Genomic DNA, 27111 nt, shown 5'->3' on the forward strand with positions numbered 1-27111 from the left:
TTTTGTCTGGCTTTACTTGCCAGTATCTCCCAAGTACCAAATACAGTGCCTGGCACAAAACAGGTGCTCGATATTTGAATAATTCTCAATTCAAAGAGGAAATGAAAACTGTTCAAACTAAAGAATTAAGGAAAATGAGAATATTACATTGTCCTGAAGACTGTGTGCAAAGGTATTCTAAAAGAGGAAACTCACAGCTTTACATCTTTTTATTTTTAAATAAAAATAAATGAATTACACTTTCTATTGAATAAATCAGAAGAGAATGAAAAAAGTTATGAAACAAAATCAGAATTTTCGAAAAGGCCAGTAAAATAGTTACCCACAAGATTAATCAAAGGACAAAGAAAACTCAAATGCATGTTTAGAATAAATAAAGTGATGTAACAACAGATGAAATAAATTGAAAATATGGTAAAAGATATGCATAGTTCTGACGAAATACATTAGAACATCTAAATAAAATGGACACTTTTCTAGAACAATGAAAAGCCAAACTGAAAAAAAAAAATCTGAATAGTACTTACGATGAGCATATACGTAGGTTCATCGTACAGTCTACTCTTGTGTATGTTTAGATTTTATAAGTAAAATGTTTTAAAATATGCTTTCAAAAAGTAATGCTTTCCCTTGTCTCATAAGGGCCAAATTTGCTCAGAACTAACAGTAGGTAACAAGTCGATCAAAACAACACACAGGAAATGTCCAACAAGAAAGGAGTCCCAGATTGGTATAGCCAGGTTTAGCTAGCTATCCAGAGCGCCACGCGCCTGCGCAGGTTAGCTGCTCCGCTAACTGTTCGAGGGCGGAAGCGCCGTTGCCCTGAGCCACGTGACCACGGATGAAAGGGGGCGGGGCGCGCGGGACGTGTTGCCGCGTAGTCGCAGACTGAATGGGCGGCGGCAGAGCATGTGTGCTTCACTGAGGTTGCCACTCTGCTGGGACCCGAAGGTCGAATGTCTCTCCGCAGCCCGACCGTGAAGCCGGCGGCTGCGAGAACGCGGCGGCCGAGGAGGAGGGAGAGGGCAGCCGGGGCCAGGCCGGGCGCCCCTTTCCGAGGCTGACGGCCGCTGGCTACGCAAGAGTCATGGCATCGCTGGCGGATCGAGTACGGGGCAACGGGCGCATCGCGGCCGGGCTCCTACTCAATCTCCTGGTGTCCATCTGCATCGTGTTCCTTAACAAATGGATCTATGTCCACTACGGCTTCCCCAACATGAGCCTGACCCTGGTTCACTTCGTGGTCACTTGGCTGGGCTTGTACGTCTGCCAGAAGCTGGACATCTTTGCCCCCAAAAGTCTGCCGCCTTCCAAGCTCCTCCTCCTGGCTCTCAGCTTCTGTGGCTTCGTGGTCTTCACCAACTTATCTTTGCAGAATAACACCATAGGCACCTATCAGCTGGCCAAGGCCATGACCACGCCGGTAATCATAGTCATCCAGACCCTCTGCTACAAGAAAACCTTCTCCACCAAAATACGGCTCACGCTGGTGAGTAGCTTCAGCCGGGTGAGGTGCGCCTCTAACAACTCACCTGGACCATCTTTCTCCCCCGGGAAGTTTGCGTAACCTTGCGCCGTCCTCTTTCTCTTGATAGTAAAATCCACACTTGAGTCATTTGTGAACTTCACGCTTATTTGGGAAAGGTGAAAAAAAGCCATCTTGGCGCTCTGTTGGGCTTTCAGCACAGTAGAGTGTACTTGTGTGAGTTTTAGTAACTACTGTTTGATGGAAAATCCTTATGCTGTGATTTCTGAGTAAGAAAGAAAGCTGTATTGAGTGATGCAAATCTGTATCGGATTAAATGGAAAATCTCAAACTGACTTTATGATAAACGTTAAATGTCTCCCAGGATATGTTTGCTTTGACATACTGCAGAGGTTTCATAGTCTTTACATAAAAAAAGATGGACTAAAATAATTTTAGTAGTTCATAATTTACAGAACTTAAAATCTTAATGCTTTTTTTGGTTATACCCTTGTATTTCTGTGTTTAGACACTAGTTTTGTAGTCCATTTACTCTGATGTGTTCGCATGTGGTATTTTCATGCAAAGTGCAATGCATCGACTCACTATTTTACCCAGAATTTTAAATAAAAGTGAATGTGAACAAAAATATAGAATTATTTTATTCAACTTTGAGGAAGTAGGATTAACAGTTCTTTTTTTTTTTTTCACATGGAAGAATATTTGTAAAGGTTCATTGTTTCCTGTGACATTTTTATGGTTAACCTTGTAAGACACTGAAAGGAATACTAATTTTATGTCTCATAAATTTAATCTGAACGACATTTACTTCTTTTTCTTTACAGATTCCTATAACTTTAGGTGTAATCCTAAATTCTTATTACGATGTGAAGTTTAATTTCCTTGGAACGGTGTTTGCTGCTCTTGGTGTTTTAGTTACATCCCTTTATCAAGTGGTTGGTAATTTTTTTTTTCTTTATGTGCCTTTTAGCAGGTTTCATAAATTTTGAAGCTGTGCCCCAAGGTTTAGGCAATACAGTATAGAGACAATAGACTGTTGGGAAGAAAGCATAATTGCATAAATTGTATGACTCAAGTTGAAGAGAAGAAAGGAGACAGAAATGTGGGTATATGGTGTTCACCAAGTATCTCCCTACCTGTTTGTAAGTGTATAATACCCACACTTTACAGTCTGAGTTTCAGGTGATGGTATAATGTTTTTTGGGAAATCCTTACAAAATGAGTAATAAGACTTTTTTACTTGAGGATTGTGTTCATGGGTTTTATGGTATTTATCATTTACTCTTTAATTATGATGTTACTATGAAGGAGTAAGTACAGATCCAAAAAACTGAACAGGAAAGGAAAATTTCAGATATATAAATCTTTGCCTCAAAAGATATGCCGCTGTTACAGCTTGTATATTCTAATCATTTGTCTCTGTTAGTATTTTATAGCAATGGGTATTTCACTTCTTGCACTAGCCTGATGCCTTGCCTGTGGGAGGCATTTACTGAAAACTTGTTCATGGATTTATTTACTTCATTACCGTAAAATCTCAACAAGCATTTTTTGTTTGTTTCTTATATAGTGGGGAAAAGAATAATGAATGATGAAGGGTACAGTGAAACAGTATTTTCTCTATACTGAAAACCTTGGACTGAAAATTCTGGGTATGCCTGCATGGGGAATCAGAGCCAAATGTGGGATCAATTTGACTTTGTTCACAAGCATCCACTAGTTGTATACTAAGGCATTTTTATTATGAATGTTAGGAATTTAATAATGCAGCCTTAGCATTTTCTAGTACTGGTTAGTTCAGAAACATTGTTATGTGAAAATTCTGGGGTTGAATAAATTTCTTAGTGGCAGAGAAGCAGTTTAAATAAAAGAGAGCAGTGACATGAAAGGGAGGAGCACCCACTCAGTCTTGTCACTTGGCCCCAAGATATTCTTTTACTACAGAGAGAAATCAGAGGAAGCTCAGGTTTGTGCTTTAAGAAAACTGCATTTGGGCATACTTCAATGAGTTTAAATTTTTAATTAGATACTAGTTATCTTTTTTGTTAAATGGACTTTTTTGATTCAGTATGAATTATTTGTTAGAGCAGGAAATTTTATTTGTTGAACGTTAGAATTTCTTGTATCCTTTACGTATAACTTCAATTCAGAGTACTCACAGTACTCACTGGCCACGCCAATATGACCATTTTTGTTCAGACAAGTTTCAAAGTTGATATAGATTGGAATCAAAGAATTCTGTATCTCTCAGGTACATATTTGAAATGAGATTGACCAAGGAATGATTGTAGACTAGACTAAGTTATGGGCAAAGTTTTTGATTATTTGTAAATGGTAAAAGTATGGTTACAGAATAGATATATTCCCCAAAAAATTCATTTTAAGGAAAGTTGTATTTTCCTATTGTATCCTTGTATAATTTCCAAGTTATTTCTTCTCATACTACTAGGGCATTGAAAGGAATTAAGAGATGAGTTAAGATGAATTAAGTGCTGTTAGATTTAGTTGTAGAAAGATGATTGAGTCTTTCCTCCATTCAGCAGACATTTCTTCTGCTTTATACTCAGCCTTGATACAGAGATGAAAAGCAGCTATAATCTAGTATCGAAGAAATGCATGGAGGCTGATCACAGGTAGTATAGCTCAGGGTATGAGGAAAGTTCTGAGGAACACCACAGAGAGACAATTCTGCTAAGAGGTGGTGGTTGAGGTAAGGCTTTATGGGAAAGTTCAAATTGAAGAACGCATAGGAATTTGCTTAGCAGAGTAATATAGCAGAGGTCTTTCTTTGCAATGATGTGTGAAAATACAGAGCATTTTTGGAGAAGTTGGTTCTTTTTGGCGAGACTGGACTGTAGTTGCTTGGTGGAAAGACAAGGCTGAGGGGTGGGTGAGACCAGATTTCAGAGTTTTGAGTATCATGTGGAGGAAGTGTGCCCTTTATCTTGCAGGCACCAGGACAGGAGTTCAGAGAGGGCAGTGAGTTGATCATTCCCTGTGTTCTAGGAACTTCTGGGGGCAGTGAAGAATGAGTAAGAGGGAAGACAGGTTGACAGGCAGAGCAGTCAGGAAGTGCTCCATGGTTTAAGGGGAAGACAGAAAGGACATGAACAAGGACAGAGGTACTGGACATGGAAAGGAAAAATCAAACTCCAGACACCTTTTGGAGAAAGAATTAGTAAGACCCAACTGAATGTGAGAGTGCAGACCCTACTGAAAATGAGTCTGATCCTTGGAGGAGATTGTATCGTTAATTATTGGAGCAACACAGGAGGAGCTCATTTGGGGAAAAAAGTAATCAGCTTAATCCTAAATAATGATCTCCTGCAGATGATCTAAGTGAAATGATCAGTAAGCTGTTAAAGGAGTGACTTAAAGGATGCTCAAGGAAGAAGGTCAGAGCTCTAGGTGTCATTGGATAGGAAAAGATAAGTTGGGGAGGTAAAAAAGGAAAGCCAGATGTCTCCCTTACAGATAGTAGGGAAGGAAGAGGTGAGTGAGAAAGCAGCACAAACCAGAGGTCCAGTTCTTCCAAGAGCAGTTGCAGGTTCTGCAGAGGGCTCCAGCTGGAAGGGGGCTGAGGGCGGTCCATCAGTGTGGCCGCTGGAGGTGAGTGCCCTGTCGGGGAGCAGTTTCATGAGAAGGGTGACAAGCAGAAGCCAGGCTGCGCTGCAGTGAGGGCAAGTGGAGGCCTGAGAGTCACCACCATTCCAGGCCTGCTATCTCGTGTCAGACACGCAGCTGCCCAGAGAGGCTGCTAAGGCCACGCAGGGCTGTGCGTACACCCTCTGCATTCATTTTCGTTCACTGTGGCGTCCCAAGCAAAAGAATCAACTCTCTGTCCTTCATGTTCACAGCGGACTCCTACTAAGGCTGGCAGGATAAAGCTTCACACTTCCTGGTCTTCTCTTTTTGTCTTGGTGAATTTCTGTAGATTTGTGTTTATGTAACAGGATACCCGGACCTACAGGAAAAAGAATTATGTAGGAGCAGTTATTCACAAAAGCCTGGCTGTTCTTGCTAGGTATTATATTCAGACAGTCCTATCAAACTTTCTTTAAAACCTCTTTTTCAGTTATATTTCTGAAGCATTTTGAGAACTGAAAGGGTTTGAGGGTGTGGAGTGTCTGTTCTAAGCGTAGCCTTTTTAGGGGTTGTGATTATCTATAGTTTATTAGGGGGCATTATTCACAGAAAAGTCAGCCATAGAGAGGGAGGTTCCTTCGACTCTGCCACTGATTGAGTTTTCTGAAGTTAACGAAAAGCCCTCACATACCTTTCTGACCACACACGTTGGTGGCCACCTGGGATAAATGAGGTTTCTGTTCGTCTCCAGTTAAGAGTCCGCCCTGCCTCCCAGTCTTCATTTTGGGGGCCATTTTTAGAAAGAAATGAAGTCTGACAGTGCATCTGTGTTCCTTCTTATCCTGCTTATGAAGATTAGCCTGCTTATTCCTGCTTATAAATATCCATACCTGTCTAATTTTCCCAAGATCTCTGATACCTATGCATTGATTTCCCGCATTTACTAGGATCTGGAGGGAAGAGAGGATATTTTTTTCCTCCTTTAATAGTAAGAAAATCAATTATCAGACATGGAATATAGAAAACTCCTTTTATCCAAGGAGCTTACAAGATATACATATATATTATTGATCTTTGATATCTTAGGCATTTCCTCTTCCCTGAGCCCTGCCCCTCATTCCCGTGTTTGTGGCCAAAATTGCATCTTTGCTTTGTTGAGTACCACAGGTTTTTCTGCCTAACTTGTTCTCTCTTCTGAATTTCAGTGGGTAGGAGCCAAACAGCATGAATTGCAAGTAAACTCGATGCAGCTGCTCTACTACCAGGCCCCGATGTCGTCTGCCATGTTGCTGGTCGCTGTGCCCTTCTTTGAGCCAGTGTTCGCAGAAGGAGGAATATTTGGTCCCTGGTCAGTCTCTGCTTTGGTAAGTTCCAATTGTTTGGGTGAGTGTCTAAGAAACAAGACAGTAATAATTACTAATGCAATTTTTAGTTTTCAGAGTGCTAGCTCGGATCCATTCTCACATTTAATCCTTATAATCACACTTTAAGGGAGGCAAGTTAAGAGTATTCCTTTCTTTAAAATTTGATTATTTAGTTAGTTATTTGGGGCTGTTCAGGGTCTTTGTTGCTGCGCAGGCTTTTCTCTAGCTGCGACAGGCAGGGGCTCATCTCCAGTTGCAGTGCGCGGGCTTCTCATTGCGGCGGCTTCTCTTATTGTGGAGGTGGGCTCTGGGGCGTGCGGCTTCGGTAGTCGTGGCGTGTGGGCTCAGTAGTTGGGGCTCTCGGTCTCTAGAACACAGGCTCAGTAGCTGTGCATGGGCTTCGTTGCTCCGAGTCATGTGGGATCTTCCCGGACCAAGGATTGAACCTGTTCTTGCGCGTTGGCAGGCGGATTCTTTACCACTGAGCCACCAGGGAAGCCCAAAGATTATTCTTTAGATGAAGAAACTGAGGCAGAGAAAGATTAAGGGACTCACTTAGGGTGCAACAGCTTGTCAGTGGTAAAACCAGGGCTAGAATTTAGGTCTTCTGATGCCTGGTAACTATGCTAAGCAAGCCTATTTGTTGTCCAGTCGCCCAGTTGTGTCCGACTCTTTGCGACCCCATGGACTGCAGCACGCCAGGCTTCCCTGTCCTTTGCTATCTGCTGGAGCTGGCTCAAACTCATGTCCATTGAGTCAGTGGTGCCATCCAACCGCCTCATCCTCTGTCGCTCCTTTCTCCTCCTGCCTTCGGTCTTTCCCAGCATCATGTCGGCCCTTCACATCATCTGGTGGCTGAAGTATTGAAGCTTCAGCTTCAGCATCAGTGCTTCCAATGAATATTCAGGGTCGATGTCCTTCAGGATTGACTGGTTTGATCTCCTTGTTGGCCAAGGGACCCCCAAGAGTCTTCTCCAGCACCACAGTCTGAAGGCACCAGTTCTTAAGTGCTCAGCCTTCTTCATGGTCCAGCTCTCACATCTGTTCATGACTATTGGAAAAACCATATTGGCTTTTCCACTATGGCTGCAGTCACCTTCCACAGTGATGGCAAGCTATATAGCCCACAAATATTTTGGGCATTTATTTTTTTATAATGAAAATATAGCTTTGTTGATTTTATTGTAATAATATACATAGTTCATATTATATATATTTTTGAACATACATAAAATTATAAAGTGAAAGTCCCCGTGAATCCTGCCACACTAGGATAATCACCTTTACCACTTTGGTAATGATCATTTCATGGATCTTTTTGAATCCACAGATACATGCATGTGAGTGTATATTTAATTTCATATATATGTAACCATATTACTTATGCTGTTTTTATCCTGGGTTCCTTTTCCCCAGCCGCACTACCTATACACACTTCTTCATCCCATTACCCCATTCCTTCTCCTTGAAGTAAGTCATGTTAACATTCTAGTGTTTGTTCTTGCATATTTCTCTCTGTGCTGTACATACCCTCATATAAACACATACAACATGCCCAAGCATACATACATATATGTATACTTAAATTATACACTTGTTTCTTTTACAAAAGTGGGATCATATTACACAGATTTTCTTTTATTTAGAAATTAAAGCAAGGCGTTATTGGGACCCTGCTTTGTTAGCAGGGACTTATGATTGTATCTTGCTTTTCTCACTTAACAGTGTCTCATAAAAATATCTTCACATCATTCTTTTGATGCCTGTATAATAGTTACAGTTCTTAACTACCATAAACAGTATTGCGTAAACAGCCTTGTACATGTGGCCTTACGAACTGGGACTTTTTATTCTGTGAAATAGAGTCTTAGAATGGAATTGTCAAATCAAAGGGGTCTGTACTTTGGGGACGTTGTTTTAATAAAGTTAGAAAGTATAGTCCCCCTACTTAGGAAAGGAACTTCTGCTTCCCACACATTTCAAACCACTGTAGTTTGGGTCCCTTAGACTAGGAGGGGAGAGGCTTTATGTGACTGGTCCTCTGACATTTAAAAATGAGGACCTCAGCAGAAAGACCATAAATAAAGGTCAAAAAAACAAGAGCACAGCAGTCTGAGACTGCTGAATAAGGGAGAATCACCTTCATTGTCTCTAGAGGGCATCATTGTCTCAAAGTGTAATTGTGTTTTTAATGATGTGAAGGTCATCAAGAAACAGGCTTGTGACATACTGTAAACTCTGTAAAATGATCAATGATACATTCCTAGAAACAATTTTTAAAATCTTTAAGGGGCAGATTTCTCTTAGTTAAAAATTTAGTGGGCCTCACTGTTGTTTAAAAAAAGAAAGTAAGGTAGTACTGTTTCTAATTAAAAGATAGCAAATCCAACTCCCCTGGTCTAGTTACAACTGCACTGATTAAAAAACTGAGAAAACCCATATGGGACAGAAAGAGTCTTCAAATATGACATATTTTCTTTGGAATTTAAATTCCTTAATAATTCAAATTGTAACTAATATTTTCTCTAAATTCTATTTCAGCAGTAGATAATGGTTTTATAACCTTTTTTAAATTTTTTATTTTATATTGGCGTATAGTTGATTAACAGTGTTATGTTATTTTCAGGTATATAACAGTGATTCAGTTATACATATACATTTATCTGTTGTTTTTCAAATTCTTTTCCCAATTAATTGTTATAGAATATTGAGCAGAATTCTCTGCACTCTACAGTAAATCCTTGTTGGCTATCCATCTTCAGTATAGCAGTGGGTACATGTCCATCCCAAACTCCCTAGCTATCCATCCTCCCCACCCTTGACCCCTGGTAACCATGAATGTGTTCTCTAAGTCTGTGAGTCTGTTTCTGTTTTATACAAAAGTTCATTTGTATCTTTTTTTTTTTTTAAAGATTCTGCATATCAGCAATATATGATATTTCTTTCTCTATCTGACTTGTTTTCTAACTTTTAACATGAATTTGCAGGATATGTGTGGACAGAATGTCATGCGTGTCTACAATGGGACAGCCCATTGTCTCCCATCCTCAGCCAAGTAGGTTTACCCATGTCCCATGCACACACCTCGGCTTCCGTTCCTCTGCTTTGACCCATACTGTTTCCTGCCCCTGTTATGTCTTTTTCTAATCTAAACATGCATTTGAAATCCAAAGACTTTTCTTGCTATTCCAGCCCAAAAGGACATCTCCTCTCTAGAGAAGCCTATAGAACCTATTGTCTGTTTGCCTGTTAATGAGGTTAGAGCTCAAGACTAATTTTCTCTTCTTGCCTGAGCTGTGCGTCTTGTATTGCACTGTCGTTTAGTCGCTCAGTTGTGTCTGACTCTTTCTGACACCATGGACTTTCAGGCAAGAATACTGGAGCATGTTGTCATTTCCTTCTCCGGGGACTCTTCCTGATCCAGGGATCGAACCCACATCTCGTGCAAGCCTCCTGCATTGCAGGCAGATTCTTTACTGCTGAGCCACTGGGGAAGCTTCATTTGGTTAAGAGGTAGCATAGCAGCGCCAGTTAGGAGCAGAGACTCCAGAATCAGACTGCCCTGAGTTTAGATCTTGGCCCTTCCACTTACTGTGTGTCTTAGGCAAGTTACTTGACCTCTTTGTGCTGTTTTCTTGTCTGTAAAAAGGGAAAATATTTTATTCTCTCATGGCTGTTTGCAACAATTAAATGAGTTAGTACATGTAATATATTTAGAACAATTCTTGTTGCTTAGTCAGCACTATCTAAGTATAAGCTGATATTATATTATAAAGATTTTTATGATGTCCTTGAGTGGTTTCTGAAATCTTTGAGGGCAGGAACCCGTTGTGTTCTTATAAGGCCTGGCCTAGTTTTGTGGATATCGAATGAATGCCTACTGATTCAATTTAAGAATAAAAATGAGCAATTCAAAGGAAAAAAGGTGTGAAAGGATATATGCCAATGTATTAACTGTGCTGAGTGGTTGGGATTATAAGAATTCCTTATGAGTTCTCTTCACAGGGAAAAATACTTTTTCCTGTATGTTTAATTTTGTATATGTGTGGATGGTAGATGTTCTCTATTCTTGCCCTGGTAGCCATTCCATAATGGTTGGTTGGTTTATGGTTTAGTTGCTCAGTCGTGTCTAACAGTTGTGACCCCATGGACTATAGCCTGCCAGGCTCCTCTGTCCATGGATTCTCCAGGCAAGAATACTGGAATGGGTTGCCATTTTCTTCTCCAGGGTATCTTTTCCACCCAGGAATCGAACATGGGTCTCTTGCATGGCAGGCAGATTCTTTACCAACTGAGCTACAAGGGAATCCTATTTCGTAATGTGTGTAGGTCAAATCATGATGCTGTACACCTGAAACTTACACAGTGCTGTGTGTCAATTACATCTCGGTGAAAGTAGAAGGAAAAAAATTCCTTATGTTCTTTTTGCTCATCTTTATTTTCTAATTTTTCCATGATGAATATATATTACTTTTATAATAAGAAATTATTACAAAATAATTTTTCACTGGCTAGATAAGAAAAACTAACCTGGCAGTTTACATTCAGAGTCAGCATATTGTTGAAGAATTTTCCATTGCATTTTGTAGACAAAATTGCAGTTTCAAATACTACTCATTCTGCTTTTTTATGCTCAGTTCTTGCTTTCTCCGAACTTGATTATCTCTTTTTAAAAATCTTATTTTGGGAAATTCCCTGGCAGTCCAGTGGTTTGGACTCCACGCTTCCACTGCAGGGGGTCCCAGTTTTGGTACCCTGATCGGGGAACTAGGATCCCACAAGGCACTGCGGTGTGGCCAAAAAAAAGGTCTTGTTTTTAATGGTTGACAGAAGTTCCTGATGAAGTATATTTTCACTTGATGATTGTAATGATTGCAGCTGCTTTTCATTAATGATTCTTTTGGTTTATTTGTAGCTGATGGTCCTGCTCTCTGGAGTAATAGCTTTCATGGTGAACTTGTCGATTTATTGGATCATTGGGAACACTTCACCAGTCACGTATCCTTTTCCTAATAATTCACAAATGTATAGTCTTTTGTATTCTCCAAAACTCTGTCACACTGATTTCTTTGAGTCTCACACTTACTATTGTATGGCCTAAATTGAGTAGATTGGGTTATTTTTAGTCTTTATGGAGATTTAACAAACTGAACTGGGGAGATGGGTCAGCTTTCTGTATCATAAATGCTTTTGAATTTTCTTAAGAAATAGGTGAGCTTCTTTTTTTTAGAATTAATGCAGAGCACCAGTCCTTGCACATAAACATTTGTTGAGTGAATACTGAGGTAAATACTTAGGTTTCCCATCACTTTTCAGTTATTGATGGTTTGATAATAATACAAAGGAGAGGTTAATCTAAGTAACAATAATTTCAGACCAGTCACTCTGGCTTGTGAGTTTATTTTTGTACTTGTCTGGCTGGGTGTGCCTGCTTTTCTCAATATTACTTCACATCAAGAAGTGAAGTCATGACTTGAAGATCTTAATCAAACTCAGCTGCCCATTTTTAGTATTTCACCTACATTGAGTGAACACTGAGCTGTCCACAAAGTATAAAAGCAGCATATTTGACAGCTATCAATAAATAACAACAGTTCTAATAGTAATAATTTAAAAAAAACAAAAGCAACACTTAACGTTTCTTCTGTGCCAGGCACTGTTTGAAACACCTTTTGTGTATTAACATTTAGTTTTTATAGCAGCTCAATGAAGTAAATTCTGTCTTTGTTCTGCAGAAGAGGAAGTGGAGGTGCAGAGGGGTTGAATAACTCACTTGGAGTATGGTGTCCAGGTTTGAATCTGGGTGGTCTAGCCAGGACTTGTGCTGCCAGATCAAGGCATCCAAGTGTGTGCCCTAACTAAGAACACCCATTCATTCATTCAGCAAATATTAACTGAACACCCACTGTAAACCATTCCTTGACTTAGTAAATATTCACATACTGAGTATCTACTGTATGTCAGGCATTGAAGATACAGTGAACTGAAGAGACAAAAATCTCTGCTCTCACAGGCTTAAGTTCTGGGGAGAAAGACTATAAATAAGGAATGAAATGTGCATATGCAGTGTTAGATAGTGTTAAGTGATAAGGAGAAAAAGATAAATCAGGGAAGGGGTTGTGGAATACTGGGGACAGGGTGAAGTTTTACGGAAGTTAGACAGGAAGGCCTCAGCAAAACGGATACTTTTGAGTAAAGACCTGAAGGAAGTGAGGTTGTTCCACGCACAGTGGGATGGATAGCATTGGTAGGCAGAGGAACAGCAGGCGAGAGACTGGAAGGAACAAGAAACCTGTGTGGCTGGAGCAGGGGGAACACAGGGTGGCTTTAGGAGGACTCAGAGTAATAGGGGGTCAAACTGAGCAGAGCTTTTACATGAGATGTGAAGCCATTGAGCAGGGACAGACATGATTTCATGTCTGTTTTAGTAGGATCCCTCTGGGCTATTGTGCTGAGAACAGGCAAGGCAAGGATTTTCAACCTCAGTGCTACTGACCTTTTGATCCAGACAGTTCTTTGTTGCAGAGGCCTGTCCTGTCCATTGGAGGATGTTTAGCAGCATTTCTGGCCTTCACTCACCAGATAGCAGTAGCACCCTTTTCCCCAATTATGGAAACCAAAAACGTGTCCTTGCCCAGACGATAGACTCACTCCCAGTTGAGGACTGCTGCATTGAAAGGGGCAAGAGACGAAGGGAAGCCATCTGCTGCTGCTGCAGGATGCTAAGTTAGAAACTACACTGGTTTGGTACCAGGAGAGTCACAGTGGACGCAGTGAGAAGTGATTGGACTCTGGATGTATTTCCAAGTAGAGCCAGCAGGTTTTGCAGGCAGATTGGATGTGGAGAATGAGAGAGGAAAGAAGGTTGACTCACCCAGCTTTGAGCCTGAGCCCCTGGTGGCGTTCAGTTGCCATGGACTGAAATAGGACAGCCTGAAGGAGGTGTGGAGGTGGGGAGGAAGACCAGGTGCTCAGTTTGGGGTGAAACAAGTCGGAGAGTTCAAGATCGAGGTCTTGGCCGGAGGTATTCTAGAGAGATTTGGTGGTGTGTAGACGTGTTTTGAAGCAGTGAGTCTGGCTGACATTACTAAGCACACAGGAAGAGGAAAAAATGGTGTCTAAAGATCAAGTCCTGGGTCACTTGAGTGTTTAGAGTTTGCAGAGATGACAGGAGCCAGGTGGAATGGGCAGTGAAGGAGCAGTTGAGGTGGAAGGAGGGAGGAGGGGGTGTAGAAACCAAGTGAGGAGGAGGGGAGTCAGCTGTGTCCAAGGCTGCTGCCAGGCCAGGTTCAGGTAATTGAGGAAGGGGCTTGGTCAGGTGCAGGCACTGATGATTTTGACAAGAACTTCAGAGTGTCCAGGTGGAAGCCGACTGGAAGAAAGTGCAGAATTAGAGGAGTTGGAGATGTTGAATATAGCTTGCTCCTGGTTTTTTTTTCCTAATTTACAAAAGGAGTCACTGAAGAATTTCTTTAAATTTGCCTTTCCTCTCATATAAATATCTTTAACAGACTTTGACTACTTAAAGGTTGAGGAGTTAGGAAATGCTGACATGTGGGAGCCAGTGCACTTGAAGATAGCTCATAATTGAAAATGAAGCCTGTTTTGTTATGGTTATAATTAACATCCTTGAGAAGGTCCTCTGTCCCACAGGAAAATTCCCCCTGTTGAGGGAGGCAAGCACAGGTACCCTGGTGACCTGACCTGTGCTCTCCTGCCCAGATGGAACTTCCTGGTTGCTTAGCTGGGCTCTGAACAGAGGAGGAAACCTGGACTTTGAGGTTGGGCAGGTCCAGGCATGCAGCTGCAGCTCTGCCGCCTCCGTGAGTTGTGGGAGATCTCTGTCCCACTCTCATCTTTTATGAAATGGGGGTCATGGTACCTACATGATTAGGTTGCTGTAAGTGTCTGAGAGAATGTGTGTCCAGCACCTGGCCAGTGTTTATTAGGTGTAAGTATCGCTGTTACTGGGCTTCTCTGGTAGCTCAGCTGGTGTAGAATCCACCTGTACTGCAGGAGACCCCAGTTCAATTCCTGGATTGGGGAAGTTCCCCTGGAGAAGGGATAGGCTACCCACTCCAGTATTCTTGGGCATCCCTGGTGGCTCAGACAGTAAAGAATCTGCCCGCAATGTGGGAGACCAGGGTTCAGTCCCTGGGTTTGGAAGATCACTGGGAGGAGGACATGGCAACCCATTTTTGCCTGGAGAATCCCCATGGACAGAGGAGCCTGGCAGGCTATAGTCCATAGGGTCACAAAGAGTCAGACACGACTGAGCGACTAAGCGCAGCACAGCACCGCTGTAAATAGCTCACATATGGGGACCTTGCTGGGTGCTCGAAGCCTTCCGTATATTAGCTTAGTTAATCCTCACAATGACTCCGGGACAGAGTGGTAGCTCTTTCTAGTATTATTAGGAAGAGTACATGGGTACATATCAGACATCTGAAATATAATAAAGTACTAATTCATATAGAAAAAATGATTTAAAATTCAGTAAGAATAACTTGTACCAGTTGTGTCTTTAGCCTTTTAAATGAACAGTGATTTGGAAATGCCTTAATCCAGCAGCAAGTTACGGGCAGTAACTTCAACTCGGCTTGAGTAAATTCAACTCAAACATGGACTTTAGAGTTAAATAGACTCATCTATGTTTGACCTCTGGCCCTGCCACTTATTAATTCTGTGATCCAAGTTACTTAAAATCCTCGAGCCTCCACTGTTGTAAATGAGAAGAGTGCTATTGCAGGGAAGGGAAATATGATGCTTAAATATTGTAAAATGGTGTTAGACATGCAGCTGGCATAGTGCCTGGCAAATCATTGGTGCTCAGGGCTAGTCCTCCCCCGTCCCTGATTCCCTCCTAATTCTTAAGCACACTGGCTGTATTGCCCTTGAGTCAGCCCTCTGGTGCCTTACACATCTCACCTCATTTGCCAAGGGAAGTTTAGAAATGGCTCCATAAAAACAGCATCACAAATTGCTCTACAAAAGAGCTTCTCTGTACCTTGTTCTGAATCCCTTTCCCAACTTTGTATTGCAGCCCCTTCTCTCTTGTTTGGGGAGGTCGGCAGGGAGAGTTGAGGGAGTCTCCTGTCACTGATTAATTACTGAAAGCTACCTGAAGAAACTAGGATTCACCCAGGGCTTCACTGAAGTTCCTGTTCTTTAGACTTGGGAGCTGCTTTTCAGTCTGGGTTTCATGTACTTCTCTCCAGCCAACGGAAGCCTTTGCTTTGTGTGTGTGTGTGTATGTGTGTGAGAGAGAGAGAGAGAAAGGAGAGAGAATATAAAACATCTAGCTTGATATTCTTTTTTATCCTTATCTATAAACCTCAGCTATAACATGTTTGGACACTTCAAGTTCTGCATTACTTTATTTGGAGGATATGTTTTATTCAAGGATCCATTGTCAGTTAATCAGGGTCTTGGCATGTTATGTACATTATTTGGCATTCTTGCCTACACTCATTTTAAACTCAGTGAACAAGAAGGAAGTAAGAGTAAATTGGTGCAACGTCCTTAATTAGGTTTTTGTAGAGAAAAAGTTGCCTGAACACAACAAAAAAAGTATTAGGTGGGCAAGTTACTTTCAAAGAAGAAATGAAAATTATGTTGCAAAATTCATTAAACCATCATTTAACAAAAAGTCATGCAAAAGAAATTTTATTCATAAATATGACTTACTTGGGAATTTTCTGGTGGTCCAGTGGTTGAGACACCATACTTTCACTGCCAAGGATGCAGGCTCAATCCCTGGTCAGGAGCTAAGATTCCACAAGCTGTGTGGCATTACCAAAAAATAATAATAAAATTAATTAAAAAGTAAAATAAATAGAACTTCTCTTTTAGAGTACTTTGTAAGAAAAACTTTATCCTCTAAAGCATGGTTCATGCTTCTTTTCAAAGGTTATTCTATGAAGTATATAGGATGGTTTGGTTATATCAAATGAAGTACATGAAATTAAAGTTTTATAATGGTGACAAAGAAATTCAGATCACTGTACTACAAATGTGTAATGGCTTTTAAGGAAGGACACATAGGATTCCTCGACTTGCTCATAGGTGGTCCCCAATATGAGTTCTATTATAATTGAAGCCAAAGTATTCAAGTCAGAATTTAAGGCTAGCATTTCTATTTTAGTTGTTTTAGTATAACTTCTTGCTTTTTTCATTTACAGAAATGACATATGATTGTTGGAAAGCAAAGTGCAGTAAAGGAGCTCATAAGGCAAAAACCAGTTCTAAAAGTATTATCCCTCTAGTAGAAAGTGGATATAAGAAGTTAATGTTATCAAAAAAACTACAGTTTCTATGGGTGTTCTCTTGTTGAGCTCTCAGTGAGCTCTAGAAACTATACATGAAGTTCAAAAATAAAAGAGCTCCATGTTTAAACGACTCAAAAGACCACAGGAGAAATTGAGCAGGTTTCTTCTTATCCTGGTGACTGTTCTCCTGGCTTCTTTGAGCAATGCATGTTAATAATTGCTTAAGACTACCTCTCAGCCATCACTCCCCCACACCCACATGTGAGGTATCTTTGACACTGAAGGGTTTGGAGTGAATTGTGTCAGCCTTTCTAAGTGGGCTAAGGAAAATTCTTGAGCAGCAAGTCAAGGTAGATGTTATCAGAGATTAAGCAGAAACTTGGTGAAGATATGAAGAAAGATTTGAAAGAGAAGTAGAGAAATAGTCAACATTTAACAAGTTCCATGAATTTTTTAAAGGGATAATTAAATAAGTTCTAGGGGAAATACATGATTTTACTTAAGAATATGATAGTGTCACATATTGGACTGCCAAATCTATTATTGGCTTCCCACTCTTGACATTTGAGGATTCAAAGCAGTTGTTGATAACTTCTCACAATAAATTGACTGAGCCGGATAATCCCTCTTATAATATTTCTTTTTCTAAATGTTATTTAGAAACTTCAAGTGAGAAAAACAGCTCTTTGGAGGATGAAACGTCACATGTATAAAATACACCTTTTAGGACCATTTTTTTAACTGGCCTATTTGAAATGCAGAGCCTCACTGAAAATCGACTTTGACAGAATTTCAATGTATCAGTCAATCTGTTGTGTGATTTTTATGTGTGGTGTTCTGTTATTGTTTTAAATAATTTTGGTTCGTCTCAGTTTCCAAAGATACATTTTATTGTGCTAAGAAATACAAAGCAATTTGTCTTGCTAGATGAGCTTCAGGAGTTACTTTTGTCTAAGGAATGTTCTCTGTGTTTTAAATGAACATATAATTGTTTACCAAAAGCTGGAGAAAAGTACTTCAGTATTTCAGAGGATCATTTGACTTCTGTGCACTAACAGCTGAGTCGATTTGTGCCATTTACAGATTCTTCTTAACTGTAAATACAACTTGGGGGGTTATAATAAATGTTGGGGGAGAGTGGTAATAAATGACTGATGTCAGTAGGAATTCAAGGAAAGCTGGAGCAAGATAGCGTGCGGTAGGGTGCTTATGGATCTATAAGTGAATAAAATATATACTACTGGAACTAGAGTCTGATAAACATTTTTTGCCCTTAAGACCGTCTTCCTTTGAAAAGGAAATTCCTGGGAGGAAAATGGACCAGATGATGAGGACCAACCACGGAGACAAACCAGTAATTCTGTGCTATGGAAGAAAACATGCTGGCTGTCCTTTTGTTAAGGATGTAATTACACATTTTTTTTTATTGTATATTAGATGACCATACTGCAGTTTTTACCTGTTATAAATAAAGAGAACTTGATGTTTTACTTTCAAGTTGCATGTTAGAACCAGTAGAGGAAGGATGGCATCTGTGTGTAGGCAGGAGTGATGCTGGCCTGCTAGCTCCCAAATTTACATCACCTAAGGAAACAGAAGAGAAGGGGAGGACAGAGGATGAGATGCTTGGCTGGCATCACTGACTCAATGGACATGAGTTTGAGCAAACTCAGGGAGGTGGTGAAGGACAGGGAAGTCTGGCTTGCTGCAGTTCATGGGGTTGCAAAGAGTCTGACACGATTTAGGGATAAACAGCAACAACAAAGAAAGTCCTTATCTCTTTTTTAAAATACATAAAGGAGGGACATCCCTGGTGGTCCAGTGGTTATGAACCTGCCTTTCAGTGCAGGTAGTGTGGGTTCAATCCCTGGTCAGGGACCTAAGATCCCACATGACTTGGGACATCTAAGCCTGTGCCACACTACTAATCCCGCACACCACAACTAGAGTCTGTGTGCCACAAGGGAGAGCTGATGTAACCAAATAAGTCAAAAAAATAAATATTTTTATAAATAAAATCACATAAGAAATCCTCTTCTCTGTGAAATGAAGCCAATGTTCTCCTGTTCATTTTAAAAAATACTTTTTAAACCTTGCTAGTTTCAAATCACTAGTCATCTTTTCTAAAAAATCTATTTATAAGCAACTACTGGAGCACTCCATATTGACCCCATTGGTGATTAGTTGTTGGGTGAATGAATATGCGGAATGGTCAAAGGAGAAGGTCTGAAGAAAAGAATGAAGACCGTATTTATTAGACATATTCTGTTTCGCCTTTCTGTTTGCAAACTTGAACTAGATTATAGTTGCTAACATCAGGACTAGGATGATCATTTCGTTCATTCAACAAAGACTTATTAAACATACATTATGTGCCAGATACTGTGCCACACACTGTGCAAAGATAGTCCTGTGTTCCCTGTGATATTAAACATTACTCCAGCAGAAAAGATAGAAATTAATTAAAAATTTATTATTTCAGACTCAAATAGTAAAAGGCACATGGTTCTCTGGAGCATGTAACAAAATAGTCTGGCCCAGGATTGCTGTCAGCAAAGGTGTCCATGAGGAGAGGACAACTGAGCTGAAATTTGTGGCCATGTAGAAGTTAGCTGAGCAAAGACCGAGCTGAGTAAAGAGAGGGGATTGCATTCTAGTAAAAGGGAATAGTGCATGCAAAGGCCCTGTGGTTGGAGGAATTTGTGATGAGTTTTAAACTGCAAAAAGGATGGAGTGCAGGAACTACATTTAGGGGAGATGTGGTATGACACGAAATTGCAAAAGAAGGCCAGAGATTGGAAAGAAAGGCCTGCCCTTGGACCACAGAACAGCTTATAGACAGTGTAAGGAATCTAGTAAGAGCAAGATGGAGTGTTCTGAGCATCGTCACATTGTCACAGTCAGCGCCTTTGTTTTGAAACACATGAAAGAGAACCAGAGAGAGGCTAGGAAAGAGGAGACAGCTGTAGTGAGATGTGATCACTTGGAGAGGTGGTGGTGAGATGACAGAAGTGAGTAGAGCAAGAGGATTTTGTAGATGAGGTCAAGTAGGCTTGAGATGGATTGGAGATGGAAAGCATGAGAAGGGATGAAGTCAGGAATCACATGTGTATGATTTGGGCAGCTTAAAAGAGGAAGGTACCACTCTCAAGATAGGAAACACAAGAAGAGGTTGGGCTGGGGAGTGTGGAGACTAAATTCACAGTCTAGCTATCTCCACTTTGAAGTGTCTTTGAGAAATCCAGTTAAAGTTACTAAGTAACCAGATATATAGGTCTAGAAGTCAGGAGTCTTTTTTTTTAATTATGTGTAATTTACAATATTAATTTCAGGTGTTTACTTCAGTCTATCAGTCGTGTCCCAACTCTATGCAACCCCATGGACTGCAGCACGACAGGCCTCCCTGTCCATCACCAACTCCCAAAGTTTACTCAAACTCATGTCCATTGAGTCGGTGATGCCATCCAACCATTTCATCCTCTGTCGGCCCCTTCTCCTCTCACCTTCAATCTTTCCCAGCATCAGGGTCTTTTCAAATGAGGCAGTTCTTCACATCAGGTGGCCAAAATATTGGAATTTCAGTTTCTGCATCAGTCCATCCAATGAATATTCAGGACTGATTTCCTTTAGGATGGACTGGTTGGATCTCCTTGCAGTCCAAGGGATTCTCAAGAGTCTTCTCCAACACCACAGTTCAAAAGCATCAGTTTTTTGGTGCTCAGCTTTCTTTATAGTCCAACTCTCACATCCATACATGACTACTGGAAAAACCATAGCCTTGACTAGATGGACCTTTGTTGGCAAAGTAATGTCTCTGCTTTTTAATATGCTGTCTAGGTTGGTCATAACTTTTAAGAAGCAAGCGTCTTTTAATTTCATGGCTGCAGTCACCATCTGCAGTGATTTTGGAGCCCCCCAAAATAGTCTGTCACTGTTTCCACTGTTTCCCATCTGTTTGCCATGAAGTGATGGGAAGTGACTGGATGCCATGATGTTAGTTTCCTGAATGTTGAGCTTTAAGCCAACTTTTTACTCTCCTCTTTCACTTTCATCAAGAGGCTACTTAGTTCGTCTTCACTTTCTGCCATAAGGGTGGTATCATCTGCATATCTGAGGTTATTGATATTTCTCCTGGCAATCTTGATTCCAGCTTGTGCTTCATCCAGTCCAGCGTTTCTTATGATGAACTCTGCATGTAAGTTAAATAAGCAGGGTGACAATAGACAGCCTTGACGTACTCCTTTCCCGATTTGGAACCAGCCTGTTGTTCCATGTCCAGTTTTCCCTGTTGCTTCCTGGCCTACATACAGGTTTCTCAGGAAGCAGGACAGGTAGTCTGGTATTCCCATCTCTTTCAGAATTTTTCAATTTGTTGTGATCCACACAGTCAAAGGCTTTGGCATAGTCAATAAAGCAGAAGTAGATGTTTTTCTGGAACTCTCTTGCTTTTTCAGTGACCCAGTGGATGTTGGCAATTTGATCTCTGGTTCCTCTGCCTTTTCTACAACCAGCTTGAACATCTGGAAGTTCATGGTTCACGTACTATTGAAGCCTGGCTAGGAGAATTTTGAGCATTACTTTACTAGCATGTGAGATGAGTGCAATTGTGCGGTAGTTTGAGCATTCTTTGGCGTTGCCTTTCTTAAGGATTGGAATGAAAACTGACATTTCCCAGTCCTGTGGCCACTGCTGAGTTTTCCAGATTTGCTGGTGTACTGAGTGCAGCACTTCCACAGCATCATCTTTCAGGATTTGAAACAGCTCAACTGGAATTCCATCACCTCCACTAGCTTTGTTTTTCCTAAGGCCCACTTGACTTCGCATTCCAGGATGTGTGGCTCTAGGTGAGTTATCACACCATTGTGATTATCTGGGTCATGAAGATCTTTCTTGCGTAGTTCTTCTGTGTATTCTTGCTGCTGCTTCTTAATATCTTCTTCTTCTGTTAGGTCCATACCATTTCTGTCCTTTATTGAGCCCATTTTTCCATGAAATGTTATCTTGGTATATCTAATATTCTTGACGAGATCTCTAGTCTTTCCCATTCTGCGCTGATCACTGAGGAAGGCTTTCTTATCTCTCCTTGCTATTTTTTGGAACTCTGCATTCAAATGGGTATATCTTTTTCTCCTTTGCCTTTCACTTCTCTTCTTTTCACAGCTATTTGTAAGGCCTCCTCAGATAACCATTTTGCCTTTTTGCATTTCTTTTTTTCTTGGGGATGGTCTTGATCATTGCCTCCTGTAGGATGTCATGAACCTCTGTGCATAGTTCTTCAGGCACTCTCTCTATGAGATCTAATCTCTTGAATCTTTTTGTCACTTCCAGTTTATAATCATAAGGGATTTGATTTAGGTCATAACCTGAATGGTCTAGTGATTTTCCTACTTTCTACAATTTAAGTCTGAATTTTGCAATAAGGAGTTCATGATCTGAACTACAGTCAGCTCCCAGTCTTGTTTTTGCTGACTGTATAGAACTTCTCCATCTTTGGCTGCAAAGAATAGAATCAATCTGATTTTGGTATTGACCATCTGGTGATGTCCATGTGTAGACTCTTCTCTTGTGTTGTTAGAAGAGGGTGTTTGCTATGACCAGTGCATGCTCTTGGCAAAACTCTATTAGCCTTTGCCCTGCTTCACGCTATACTCTAAGCCCAAATTTGCCTGTTACTGCAGGTATTTCTTGACTTCCTACTTTTGCATTCCAGTCCCCAGTAACAAAAAGGACACCTTTTTGGGTCTTAGTTCTAGAAGGTCTTGTAGGTCTTCATAGAACCATTCAACTTCAGCTTCTTCAGCATTATTGGTTGGGGCATAGACTTGGATTACCATGATATTGAATGGTTTGCCTTGGAATCGAACAGAGAGCATTCCGTCGTTTTTGAGACTGCATCCAAGTACTGCATTTTGGACTCTTGTTGACTATGATGGCTGCTTCATTTCTTCTAAGGGATTCTTGCCCACAGTAGTAGATATAATGGTCATCTGAGTTAAATTCACCCATTCCAGTCCATTTTAGTTCTCTGATTCCTAAAATGTCGATGTTCACTCTTGCCATCTCCTGTTTGACCACTTCCAATTTGCCTTGATTCATAGACCTAACATTCCAGGTTCCTATGCAGTATTGCTCTTTACAGCATTGGACTATACTTCCATCACCAATCACATCCACAGCTGGGTGTTGTTTTTGTTTTGGCTCTGTCTCTTCATTCTTTCTGGAGTTATTTCCCTTCTGATCTCCAGTAGCATATTGGGCACCTACCGACCTGGGGAGTTCATCTTTCAGTGTCCTATTTTTTGCCTTTTCATACTGTTCATGGGGTTCTCCAGGCAAGAATACTGAAGTGGTTTGCCATTCCCTTCTCCAGTGGACCACGTTTTGTCAGAACTCTCCACCGTGACCTGTCCATCTTGGGTAGCCCTACACGGCATGGCTTATAGTTTCATTGAGTTAGACAAGACTGTGGTCCATGTGATCAGATTGGTTAGTTTTCTGTGATGGTGGTTTTCAGTCTGTCTGCCCTCTGATGGAGAAGGATAAGAAGCTTACGGAAGCTTCCTGATGGGAGAGACTGACTGAGGGGGAAACTGGCTCTTGTTCTGATAGGGGGTGAATCTTTAATCCAATTTTCTGTTGATGGGCGGGGCTGTGTTCCCTCCCTGTTATTTGACTTGAGGCCAAACTATGGTGGAGGAAATGAAGATAATGGCGACCTCCTTCAAAAGGTCCCATGCACGCACTGCTACACTCAGTGCCCCCAACCTGGCAGCAGGTCACCACTGACCCACGCTTCTGCCGGAGACTCCTAGACACTCACAGGGAAGTCTGGGTCAGTCTCTTGTGGGGTCACTGCTTCTTTCTTCTGTGTCCTGGTGTGCACAAGGTTTTGTTGTGCCCTCCAAGAGTGTTTCTTACTCACTTCCTTCACTAAACATAATATTCTCCAAGTCCATCCATATTGCTGCAAATGGCAGAATTTAACTATTTTTTAAGGCTGGGTAGTTCCATTATGTGTTTACACATATGTATGTATGTGTGTGTGTGTATATATATGTATTCATATATACCATATCTTTACCATTCATCTGTCAATGGACAGGTTGCTTCCATACCTTGGCTATTGTAAATAGTGCTGCTATGAACATTGGGGTCATAGATCTTTTCAAATTAGAGTTTTCATATTTTTCCCGATAGATACCTAGGAGTGGAATTGCTGGGTCGTATGGGAGTTCTTGTGCTGTTGAAAGAGGGTGTTTGCTATGCCCAGTGTGTTCTTTTGGCAGAACTCTATTAGCCTTTGCCCTGCTTTATTCTGTACTCCAAGGCCAAATTTGCCTGTTACTCCAGGTGTTTCTTGACTTCCTACTTTTGCATTCCAGTCCCTTATAATGGAAAGGACATCTTTTTTGGGTGTTAGTTCTAGAAGGTCTTGTAGGTCTTCATAGAACTGTTCAACTTCAGCTTCTTCAGCGTTAACTGGTCAGGGCATAGACTTGAATTACCGTGATATTGAATGGTTTGCGTTGGAAATGAACAGAGATCATTCTGTCGTTTTTGAGATTGCATCCAAGTACTGCATTTCGGACTCTCTTGTTGACTCTGATGACTACTCCATTTCTTCTAAGGGATTCTTGCCCACAGTAGTAGATATAATGGTCATCTGAGTTAAATTCACCCAGTCCTGTCCGTCTTAGTTCACTAATTCCTAGAATGCTGACGTTCACTCTTGTCATCTTCTGTTTGACCACTTCCAATTTGCTTTGATTCATGGACCTAACATTCCAGGTTCCTATGCAATATTGCTCTTTACAGCATCGAAACTTGCTTCTGTCACCAGTCCCGTTCACAACTGGGTGTTGTTTTTGCTTTGGCTTCATCCCTTCATTCTTTCTGGAGTTATTTCTCCACTGATCTCCAGTAGCATTTTGGGCACCTACCAACCTGGGTAGTTCATCTTTCAGTGTCCTATCTTTTTGTCTTTTCATAATGGTCATGGGGTTCTCCAGGCAAGAATACTGAAGTGCCATTCCCTTCTCCAGTGGACCACATTCTGTCAGACCTTTCCACCATGACCCGTCTTGGGTGGCCCCATACGACATGGCTTAGTTTCATTGAGTTAGACAAATCTGTGTTCCATGTGATGAGATTGGCTAGTTGTCCATGACTGTAGTTTCAGTCTGTTTGCCCCCTGATCCCCTCTCTCAGTGCCTACCATCTTAACTTGGGTTTCTCTTACCTTGGACGCAGGGTCTCTCTTCACGGCTGCTCCAGCAAAGCATAGCTGCTGCTCCTTAACCTCGGATGCAGGGTAGCTCCTCTCGGTCACTGCCCCTAACCTCGGGCGCGGGGTAGCCTCTCTCTCGGCCACTGCCCCTGACCTATTTTTCTGGGCTCTGGCTATTGCTGCAATGAAATTAAAAGACACTTACTCCTTAGAAGGAAAGTTATGATCAACCTAGACAGCATATTAAAAAGCAGAGACATTACTTTGCCAACAAAGGTCCATCTAGTCAAGGCTATGGTTTTTCCAGTAGTCATGTGTGGATGTGTGAGAGTTGGACTGTGAAGAAAGCTGAGTGCCAAAGAATTGATGCTTTTGAACTGTGGTGTTGGAGAAGACTCTTGAGAGTCCCTTGGACTGCAAGGAGATCCAACCAGTCCATCCTAAAGGAGATCAGTCCTGGGTTTTCATTGGAAGGACTGGTGTTGAGGCTGAAACTACAATACTTTGGCCACCTGATGCGAAGAGCTAACTCATTGCAAAAGACCCTGAATCTGGGAAAAATTGAGGGCAGGAGGAGAAGGGGATGACAGCGGATGAGATGGTTGGATGGCATCATCGACTTAATGGACATGGGTGTGGGTGGACTCCAGGAGCTGGTGATGGACAGGGAAGCCTGGCGTGCTGCAGTTCATGGGGTCACAAAGAGTCAGACACGACTGAGCGACTGAACTGAACTGAACTGATGGAGTTCTCTTTTTAGTTTTTTGAGGAGCCACCATCCTCTTTTCTATAGTGGCTACACTAGTTTACGTTCCTACCAGTAGTGCAGGAGAGTTCCCTTTTCTTCACATCCTCATCAGTACTTGTTGTTTGTAGACTTTTGATGATAGTCATTCTGACAGTTGTGAGATGATACCTCATCATTTTGATTTGTATTTCTCTAATAATTAGCAATATTGAGCATCTTTCCATGTGCCTGTTAGCTATCTGTATGTCTTTGGGACAGGAGATTTTGGGGTGGAGTGGAGATAAACAGGGAGTTTCTGGGGTACACCTGATGAGGATGAAAACACAGACCAGAATGAGTTTACCTTGGAAGACATTATAATGCAAGAAGTCTACAGCTGAGCCTTGAGGAACTCCACCATATACTGGTAGTGGTAGGTATTTCTACAGAGGAAGCTGAAAAGGAAGAGTCACAGAGGAAGGAGGAAAACAGGGATGGTATAATGGGAGAGAGGGTGGCCAAAGGTGACCACCCTTTGCTATTGCTGGGAGGTCAAGATAGACCTGCACAGAAAAACAACCATTGTGTTTATTGACAGTTTATTGTGGACCTTGATGAGGCTGTTTCTGTGGTGTGATGGAGACAAAAAGCAGGTTGGAGTAGGCTGAGTGGTCAGTGTATGAGAAGGATATGGATCCAAGAGTACAGACAATTCTGTTGCTATTACAGGCAATGTTGAATGCTGTTTGACATGAATGGGTTTTGTTTTTTTTTTTTATTACAGGATTAAAATTGCAAAGCACCAAATATTCCTGTGTACCCCTGGAAGAAGTGCACATACTTCTGTAACAGAGATGATCTTTTACTCTGAAAAGTTTTATTTTTGGTTATTGAATATATTCTTGAGATGTGGGTACTGTTAATAAAATCAACAGTTACTTTTGCCAATTGCTGGCTTACTTGCAAATAATCTTTCAAGCCCACTAAGGGGTGATCAGTTATGCATTTCCTTATCTCTGTTACCACTAAAGTTAAAAAGGGGGAAGTAAATCTGTCATGAAAAGGAGCAGTCTGGGGGCAGGTGAGTCACTGTGGAGCAGGGTTGGCTTGGACCTCAGAATCATGGCTCCCAGTCCAAACTCTGCCTTTGACCAGGCTGACCTTTGGCTGTGGGGAAGCCCCTTGCCTCTTGTTCTCAGTTTCTTCATTTGTAAAATGAGGGCTTGGGTCCAAATGATTTCCAAGGGACCCTACATCTCTGAAATCCCCTGAGTGTGCTTTTTCAGATTAAAATTATAATTTCTCATTTGCTTATATTGAGAGTATATTAGATGAAATTCATGAGAAAGATTTTGTTTGGTCCTTGTGAGAGCTGGTTTCTTGTTCATATGCACTTTGTTATTCATATATTCTGTTTTTAGAAAGTATGCAAAACATTAAATGGATTTATATTT

At 41.2% G+C, this 27111-nt stretch overlaps 1 protein-coding gene across 3 annotated transcripts; it reads left to right on the top strand.

Annotated features, from left to right (window-relative positions):
• The first annotated feature begins 847 nt into the window (after positions 1–847).
• Positions 848–27111, top strand: SLC35E3 (solute carrier family 35 member E3). Of its 3 annotated transcripts, none has more exons than XM_040233413.1 (5): positions 848–1489; positions 2311–2421; positions 6277–6435; positions 11351–11433; positions 15775–18200. In XM_040233413.1, the coding sequence occupies exons 1-5, from the start codon at positions 1088–1090 to the stop codon at positions 15959–15961; spliced, it is 942 nt and encodes a 313-aa protein (XP_040089347.1). In that variant the 5' UTR covers positions 848–1087; the 3' UTR covers positions 15962–18200. The 3 variants fall into 3 exon arrangements, 2 of the variants coding, with proteins under 2 accessions (XP_040089347.1, XP_040089348.1); XR_005719722.1 differs by lacking the exons at positions 11351–11433; positions 15775–18200 and adding exons at positions 25937–26090; positions 26442–27111 and having other exon boundaries at positions 856–1489; XM_040233414.1 differs by lacking the exons at positions 11351–11433; positions 15775–18200 and adding an exon at positions 25937–26435 and having other exon boundaries at positions 856–1489.

Source organism: Oryx dammah, unplaced genomic scaffold (assembly GCF_014754425.2).
Source record: "Oryx dammah isolate SB20612 unplaced genomic scaffold, SCBI_Odam_1.1 HiC_scaffold_29, whole genome shotgun sequence".
Taxonomy (NCBI): domain Eukaryota; kingdom Metazoa; phylum Chordata; class Mammalia; order Artiodactyla; family Bovidae; genus Oryx; species Oryx dammah.